General features: G+C 47.1%; 2 protein-coding genes across 4 annotated transcripts in view; both read left to right on the top strand.

The window, feature by feature from the left end:
* LOC102301729 (glutamate receptor ionotropic, kainate 5) overlaps positions 1 to 1,542 on the top strand; it is a 213,033-nt gene extending 211,491 nt beyond the window's left edge. For both annotated transcript variants that reach the window (XM_042213460.1, XM_042213459.1), the window contains exon 21: positions 59 to 1,542. In XM_042213460.1, coding sequence (XP_042069394.1) covers positions 59 to 814 — 756 coding nt within the window. In that variant the 3' untranslated portion in view covers positions 815 to 1,542. The remainder of the gene's footprint in view (positions 1 to 58) is intronic.
* A 5,034-nt stretch (positions 1,543 to 6,576) lies between these two features.
* LOC121812138 (glutamate receptor ionotropic, kainate 5-like) overlaps positions 6,577 to 9,083 on the top strand; it is a 5,009-nt gene continuing 2,502 nt past the window's right edge. The window contains exons 1-2 of one of the 2 annotated variants that reach the window (XM_042213458.1): positions 6,577 to 7,496; positions 7,929 to 8,050. In XM_042213458.1, the coding sequence (XP_042069392.1) occupies positions 7,937 to 8,050 (114 nt within the window). In that variant the 5' untranslated portion in view covers positions 6,577 to 7,496; positions 7,929 to 7,936. Of the gene's footprint in view, positions 8,051 to 9,083 lie in introns of both variants that reach the window. The other variant, XM_042213457.1, reaches the window with a different exon arrangement.

Raw genomic sequence — 9,083 nt, 5'->3', positions numbered from 1 at the left:
CACAGGGATCCATCAGAGCATGAAGGGTGTAGCTGAGTGCCTTTGCTCTCTCTCTCAGGTTTCCGTCTGTCAGGAGATGCTGACGGAGTTCCGTAATGCCGTATCCTGTAAGAAGAATTCTAGATCCCGTCGTCGCAGACCCCTGACCAGCACTGGGGGCGGAGTCCTACGTCACCCATCCCGCCTGACTCTGGCCGGTCCCCGCCCCATCCGCCTGATTCGAGAGATGCGTCTCAGCAACGGGAAACTGTACAGTGGCGCCGGCCCAATGACGGGCGGGTTGGCAGGGGTCGGGATGGGAGGATGCCCCGATCTGGGCCCGGGGCCACAGAGGCTCCTGGAGGACCCGCTGGGCACCAAAACCTCTAGCACCACCCCCCCTCCTGCGTCAGCCCTAGTGGCTCCGCCCGCCCCCCCGCGCAGCTTCCTGCAGGCCTGCAGTCACGTACGCATCTGCCAGGAGTGCCGGCGGATCCAGAGCCTGCGACCGGTCGCGCTTACCCCACCCCCTCCCCCTCCGCCCTCCTCGTCCTCCTCCGCCTCCTCCTGCTCCCGGGTCCCGCCCTCAGTGGCGATGACAGGCCTTCACCCCCGTCACAGCGCTCACCATCATCTCCATTATCACCACGGCTCCATGTCGCTGCCCCGCCTTCCGCCACCCCCTCCCCCGATGCCGACGGACAGAGCTGACAGCGACGGGGGCGTGGCGAGCCCGCAGCGGTACAAAAACAAACCTGTGCCCCCGCCCCGGCCGCTGCCCCCCAACAAGACCCCGACACACCCACCGACAGACTTACTCAGCGGACACGACTGAGCCTAAGGATGCTGTCTGTGGGGTCAAAGGTCACAAACACATTGACCCCAAAGCTGTACTGGTCTAAACTGGCTCTTCAGCAGGGGTCAAAGGAGGAAACCATTCTGACCCCTTTGTGGGGGTCATCCATTAAAGCAAAGACACGTCAGTGGACTGCACCAAACCTTTACGGGGGTGGGCGGATTGACCCGCTCTGAGGATGGAGGACTCCTCACGGACTTTTTACCCTTTTGGATTAAAGCAGACAAACAGGAAGTGACTGTCTGAGGCCGACCCACCCTCAGCCAATCGTCTCGCTCCATGCCGAGCAACGAGGACTCAGACAGACTGAGGTTTGATACTGATCCAGGTGTTTGTATAGACGAAACGCTACAGATACACACACTCACACAAAGTGGAGAAGAAGAAAAACTAAGTCTGTGATTGTATTTCCTGTCCTGTTGTCCAATCAGAGGAGCTTCTCCTCCTCCTCGTCCTGATCCTGAAGCTGATGTCACAGCGATCTGATCGCCGAGTTGTCTCATTTCTAAAGGTCACCTGTCAGCTGCCGGCGGCGCTGAGCTCCATCGCTGAATAATTTGGACCTGCTGTACAAAAAAACAACCTGTTGACTTTTTCCCTTTTTTACTATGAAATGAACGAACAGCTGCTGCAGTTGTTACACACATCTGTATTTGTTTTATCATTTAATCATTTTATTTGTATTTTATAACATCATTTTTATATTTATATTTTATTTTATTTTTGTTATCATTTTTTTCCTTTTTGTAAAAAAGAAAATATAAAGTTACAATTACAAAATATATAATTATAGTTTGTTGACATGCAGGAAGTGAAGCAGCAGCTGAAGAGAGAGTGCGTGTGTGTGTGCGTGTGCGTGCATGTGTGTGTTTCCTGATGTTTTCCCCTCAGATCAGCAGGACATTATTGTGTGTGGTGTGTGTGTGCGGGGCGTGTTGCGTTGTGGCGTGCTGTGCGCGTGCGCGTGCGCAGTGCCAGCCGTCGTCCGTGTGCGTGTGTGCGTGTGTATGTGTGTGTGTGCGTGTGTGCGTGTGTGTCATGTGTGTGTTTCCTGATGTTTTCCCCTCAGATCAGCAGGACATTATTGATTCTCTTGTTATCATTATTATTATTATTGATATTGACTTGTGGGGTGACTGTAGGAGGGGTGCCGCCCTCTGATGTTCAATATATAGACTCATGTTTGGAATAAATAAATAAAAAACTGAAAGGTGCGTTGAGGTGCCCCGGGTGGAGGAGGTGAAGGTGGGGTTGGGCTGCTGGTCACGGAGCAGCACACAGGGTTTGTTTTGTTGTTTGATTCCCAATATTCCATGTTTTTGTGATCAGCTGTTCATTCAGAACTCGAGGGATGGGGAATTTGTTTAACGCCGGTTAGGAATGTCCTGTGGACGCGCACATCCAGTGTAACAGCAGCCACGGATGCAGCGTGAGCCGGGTGGACGAGGTTGAGTTCCTGGTGTCTTTCAGCTTTAACTCTAAGTCTCTCATGTCATCGTCCCAACCAAAAAAACCACAAGGACACATCCACGCCACGGACAACAGCATAACTCAAAAGAGGCCCCTTCACAGACGACAAAATTCACCTCACACACAACACCTGCAGAGAGGCACAAACAAGCACCACAGACACAACAAAAACCACACACAGACACAGAGAAAAGAAAAGTACGACGGCCAATACAAAACAACACTAACAGTACACCTACTACAAACCCCCCAAAAAAAAACCCCCATAAAACACAAACGCACGCCCTAAAAATACAAGAACCACCCCCAATATGAATGACTCCAAATAAGACAAACAGAAAACCAACTCGCAGACAATCAACAATCCAAACAAGAACAAACAAAAAAACGAAACCGCCCACAACCAAACCCACCAAAAACCACACCAACAACATAAACAACACCCACACCCACCAAAAAAAAAAACAAAAACAACCAAAAACCACCACACACAAAAAACAAAACACACAACAAACACACAGAACACACACACACACACACACACAAAAAACACAAAAAAACAAAAACACACAAAAAAAAAACAAAAAAAAAAAAAAAAAAAACAAAAAAAAAAAAAAAAGCCAACAACACCACCCCCCCCCACCCGACAAAGACCGCCAAACACCACACCCAACAAAAACACAAAACCAAACAAAACACCACCCCTCCCCCCACGCCCACGCCCACCACACAAAAGCAAAACATACAACCACACACACACACACACACAACAAAACACACGAACAGACTGCACACACACACACACACACAAAAACACAAAAAAAAAAAAAAAAAACAAAACACACCACCCACGCAACCCCCCCCGCCCGCACCACGCCCCCACACCCCACCACAAAAAAAACAAACACCCCCAACACCCGCGCCAAAAAACCCCAGACACAAACTAACCAATCCAACAAGAACAAAAAAACAGCCACCAAAAAAACAAAGCTCAATAAAGTAGTCAATAGAGAAAGAAAACTATAGTAGGCATCGCACTAAAAGAATCAGGAGTAAGGAAAGGGCCATCTGCCCTTTGATCTATCGATTAAGGGTGAGGGGAGGCGGATGGGACAGATTATATAAATTATATCTGATATGATTTAAATATTTAATAGCGAACTTTAAACATTGATCATTGGTTTGGGCGAGAGAAACAAACCCTTTGATCCTGTATATATATATATATATCCTGACTTATAAACACATGTTCATACTTTTATTCCACAATCAGAGAGAAAGAAACAGAGAGAGAGTGCAGGACAGACAGACAGGTGACAGTCTCAGGTGTACACACTGCTACAAACAGGAGGATTTAGTGTTTGTGTTATTACGAGTGTAAACAAGAAGAGTTCCAGATGGTGCAGTGGACACATGTGTGACTGCTGTGATTAAAGCATCTTTCTTTCAGCTTAACGAGTGAACCGTCAGCTCGTTCAAACACACGTTAAAGTGCGTTTGGCTCGACACCACCGAACAGAGGCAGCAATATAACACAGCTAACATTAACAGTGCAGTGAATCCTGCTGGTGCCGTGATGTTCAGGACTGCAAACCGAGCAGCATCACTGACTTTCAGCTTGTTGTGTTTGTGGATATATGACTGACTTTAATTATCCACAAAATCATCACATTCTCTGTCAGATTAAAGGTCGACTATTGAACGGCGTATATTTAAAGGCTTTAAAACCAAGTGAACACTGGAAGTACAAACATCACTAACGTCACATAACTTTGCTGACATGTGGCCAACAGCAATTATTTAATGTTCTTCAAGTGACATCGTATTCAGTACTTACTTCTGACAGTTCAGTCTTCGGCCGCTCCCTTCTGCCGTCTTTTGGAGCAAAATTATCCACACCCACCGCCGCACTATGAATTGTGGGATATATGGGACCACGAAGCGTGCACCGGACCACACTTGATATTTGGGGAAATCGACGGCGCATTTGGAGTACACTTCGAATTGGGACAGCCGTCGTCGTGTGGCGGTGACGTAATCGCACTCAAAATGCGTTCTTCAAGCGTGCGGTCTCTTAATTGGGACACAGCCCAGTTCTGTCTCTGAGTGGATTTTGTTTAGGCGGGGTACTGCTGACACTCTACTGTGGATTGACTAACATACAGAAGCCTCTACTGCCATCCAGTGGTCAAAAATTACACTGCTGTAGAACTGGGCTGCTGTAGTTTAAAAACAGATTAACATGTGCCAGTGCAGCTGTTTATTGTTGTTATTAAATTATTGCCTTTTGTTTGATGATGAAAACAAACAATCTCTTGCCTCAGGGCAGGTTTAAAGTGTCAGATGAACCATGACACAGTTAAATGTGACCGGATTGGTGAGCTCCACACCCACAGTCTGTGGATTTCGATTGAATCTGCCCCTGCTGTTTGCCCGGGAGACCCTAGAGACCCAAAATGCTGTGGTGGCGTGGCTGCAGGGCTCGGTCGGGTTCCCCCGTCACCACGACAAGGAACAGAGTAAATACATTAGCAGCTGATCAGGTTATTTGACAGCAGGTCCATCACACGATCCAGTATAAAACGAGTATCTCAGAGACGGCTTAGAGTTTCACCAACCTGCAACCTGCAAAAAACTGCAGGAGGATCAGAGCAAATGCGTAGAGCACCGAGCTGAAAAACAAAGTAGTGAGAGCTGTCAAAGAGGCTGTGTCCATCTTGTGTTTACAGCCTATGCTTTGCCTATTGTCCCTAAAGCCAATCAAAGCCACCTCTGCTGACCCACGGCTGCAGAAACAGCAGAAGTGACGGTGTGGAGGGTTCAGTTAGTGTGTGTCTGCTGATAAGTGTCAGCCTGCAAGCTGTCAATAAATCTTTACTGAGGATTGAACGTGAGTCTGTTCAGTAAACAACCTGCAGTCTGGAGAGATTAGGGGATTACATCGTGCCTCAGGGTCCCGTCCAGAGCTCCGGTGTCGCCGCCCGCTGCCTCCAACACATCTGGAGCTCCGGTGGAAACGAGACTGCGGACAGCAGCGGCGATTTGTATAAAAGGTGCAACTGCTCGCGTTGTCGTTGTGTCGCTGTTTATGAGAACATGTTAAAAACCCCGCAGAGCGCGCCGCCGCCTCCACATCAGCACGTTTACCTGATAACAGGTGAGCAGGTGAGCTCCGCCATTAGCACCAGCCCTCTGTTTTCATTCACAGCCCACCTAAGATTGGATTTGTCTCGCTGCCTTTGAAAGAGGAACACCAGCCGGCAGCTCGTCTTCAAAGCCAGTTTAGTGCATCAGGACGCCGCGACACCGAGTGCAGCTATGTGCAGCCTGGTTGGTTCCCACAGACGTGAAACAGAAATCCACAGACGCTGAAAGTGGTGCAGAACGATGACCTCGTCTTGTGTGGTCATGCAAACATGATTCGATAAACAAGATAAACCCATAAAAAGTTTCATCCATCCACAGGCTCTTCTGATCATCTGTGCAGGCTCTGAAAGTTCACCAGTGCAGGACAGTGTTAGACATCACACGCCTGGAAGCTGAAAGTGGACTCAGGGCCACAGCTGGTGTGTGTGTCAGGCAGACAGAGGCTTAGATCGGTCTTGGGTTGGTGGTTTGATCCAAGGTTTAGCTCACGTTTATCCAGCATCAGATTGGGTGAGCTCAGTCTGAGTCTGCTCACAAACACGCCTGTTGGCGGTCGTCCGATTGTTTCTGGTGGTGCCTCAAAGCACCGAGGTGACCGTTGGTAGGATTTGATGCTTTATAAATAAAACTGCAGTGAACTGTACGTCTGTGATGGCATACAGGCTGTGTCCAGGAGTGCATCTGAAGGAAACTACTTCCTGTTCGGAAGTACAATACAATACAGTTTTATTTATATAGCACATTTAAAATCCCGAAGGCTTCGCAGTAATACGGAGAAACAACATAAGTCAATAACAGAGTACAGATCGGGCACTAACAGACAGGATGGAGGCATTAATAGAACAGAAGAGCTAAATAAAATAGGCATCAAACCTCAACACAGAGGGAAGGTCAATCGTGAGTGCGAAATATCTACTAAGAAGATAAAAACTGCAGTGAAAATTAATAATAAAATAATACATTTGATAAAAAGTGTAAAAAGGGTGTTAACTGGTCAGGACAGCCAGGTTAAATAAGTATGCTTTCAATCTGGATTTAAAGGACTGGATAGAGTCCGAGGCTCGAATAGAAGCAGGGAGGCTGCAAAGGTTGGGTGCAGCTGAAGCAAAGGGTGGCCTCTGGTCTTCAGTCTAAACTTAGGTTGGTGATCTTAATGTACGACAAGGAGTGTGCAGCTTGAGGAGGTCAGTGAGGTAACTGGGCGCAATATTATTCAGGATTTTAAAAGTGAGTAGCAAAACTTTAAACTCAATGCGATATTTGATTGGTAACCAGTGTAGATCAACAAGAGCCGGAGTGATAGGAGCAAATTTTCTAGCTCCAGTAAGAAGGCGAGCTGCAGCATTTTGAACGAGCTGCAGCTTTCAAATAGAGATGGATTGGAGACCACAGTAGAGAGAATTGCAATAGTCTAACCTGGACGTCACAAAAGAGTGGATAAGAAATGTTGTATTTTTCAAATATGGAGCCCAAGGGTTCTCAAAGTGAGAAAAGGTGGACATGCACCCTAAAACCAGAACAGGATTCAACACACGAGAGTGTGAAGCCTTCAGTAATAAAACTTTTCCACTAAAATGATTAAGAAATTGCTCACAGAGAGCCTGAGAGGCCGAGCTCGACGATCCAGGACAGGCATTTATCACGGAGTTAAACATTTTGAATAACATTCGGGGGTTGTGGCTGTTAGTATCAGTAATATCTGACAGGAAAGCTGCTTGAGCTGCCTGAACAGAGTTCTGGTCTAGAGAGCGGCTCCTACAAAGGATGTCGTAGGACATCTGAAGCCTACCTTTCTTCCACCTCCTTTCAGATCGACGGCAGACACATCGTAAGGCTCGTATAGTGTCATTTAGCCCAGGTTGAGTAGTTTCATGTGTGTCTTTAGATGCTGAATATGACTTCTGCTCCTCGTCAGGCTCTCCGTATAGAGACGAGATCACTCTGGGAATACTGCAGCTGCAGGAGAGCAACAGGCTGGAGATCCTGAAGAGACGCTGGTGGGAGGGAGGACAGTGCCCCAAAGAGGAGGACCACAGGGCCAAAGGTCAGTGTCATCGTAACGTGATCATTTAACGTAAAAACATCATTTCCTGTTTCTGTTTGATGGAAAGATTCCTGCCTAGGACACAACCGTGCTCCTCGCTCATGTCAGTGAAGCCTTACCACGATGACACGTAAACAGGAAGTTTTTATCGGGCGTCTCCTTTCCTGTGCCGCCTGTCTTTTCCTCATTGATATAACAAAATAACAAATGACTTTGTCCTCCGCCTTCGCTGTTATTGTGTATTTGTCTCCTCCTTCTGAGGCGTCTCACGCCAACAACTCCACATTTTATGCCATCAAACAGGTTAAATGGCATAAAATATCAGTTGTTTTAAGCCTGGCCTGTTGTTGCTGATGGAGAGCACGCTGTGTTTGGAAACAGTCCTCAGGCTGGTGTAGGTGAATCGATCTGTGATGTGTCGCTGCGTTTCAGGGCTCGGCATGGAGAATATCGGCGGGATCTTCGTGGTTCTGATTTGCGGCCTCATCATTGCCGTCTTCGTGGCCATCATGGAGTTTGTGTGGTCGACACGCCGCACCGCCGAGACGGACGAGGTACACCATCGCACACACACACTTACAGATTACACTGGGCAGACGTGAACACTGCAGAGCATCTGTACACTGATACAAACGTGCTCAGGTCTTTACTGCGAGCACAGACTCTCTCTTTGCCTGCAGACATCTGCAGAGCAAAATCCTGAGGTCATTTAAAAACTTCCATCAACAGATTACAAATATTCAAAAGAATAAAACGACACATCTGAGCGGTGCTGGAGCAGGAGGGGCAGTGAACCACCAGCAGCCGTCAACATGAGACTGAAAAACACATTTAAGTTGATGTTTTTTAACCAGCTCCTGCCAACACAATGAGCTGCTGCTGCCACCTGCTGGTGTTACACCTCCACAAGGTCAAGTTTATTTATACTGCACATTTCCAAACAGTCAGTGCTGCGCAAAGAGCTTAACAATGTAAAATACCACTAAAACAAATAAAATGTAAAACAATGATGCAGTAAAATATAGAAAAAATAAATAAATAAGTCATTAAAAACAATTAAAACAACAACTAAGGCTGTTAAAACCAAAATGTTTGGGTTAAAGTGGTTAAAGCCAGACCATAAAATGTGTCTTCAGTAGCGAGTTAAATTGATCAAGTGTTTGTGCACATCTAATATTTAAGGGAAGACTATTCCAAAGTCCTGGACCTGCCACAGAGAAGGCTCTGTCACGATGAGAAGCTTAGTCCGTGGATAAGTTGGTTTTAACTGGACCTCATGGTTTTCTCTGGAGCATAAAGGGGCTCAGCCGTTACGCACCTTAAAAACGAAAAGTACAACTTTAAATTGGATCCTGTAAGGAACAGGGAGCCAGTGTGGAGACGCTAAAACTGGGGTTACATGCTCCTAACGTTTAGTGCCAGTTAGCAGACGACCAGCTGGAGACATAAAGAGAGGCCTGGTCCAGACCAAAGTACAGACCAAAGTACAAAGAATTGCAGTAGTTCAGTCTGCACGTAACAAAGAGAAGGTGCAGCTCCAGGGCCACTGCTTCCTTTATTCCCCGCAGCTGATAGACAGCCTCCATC

Source organism: Haplochromis burtoni, unplaced genomic scaffold (genome assembly GCF_018398535.1).
Source record: "Haplochromis burtoni strain Fernald_Lab_line unplaced genomic scaffold, NCSU_Asbu1 Contig_444, whole genome shotgun sequence".
Taxonomy (NCBI): domain Eukaryota; kingdom Metazoa; phylum Chordata; class Actinopteri; order Cichliformes; family Cichlidae; genus Haplochromis; species Haplochromis burtoni.
Note: the sequence above shows the minus strand (reverse complement) of the source record. Positions and strands in the feature narration are given on the sequence as shown.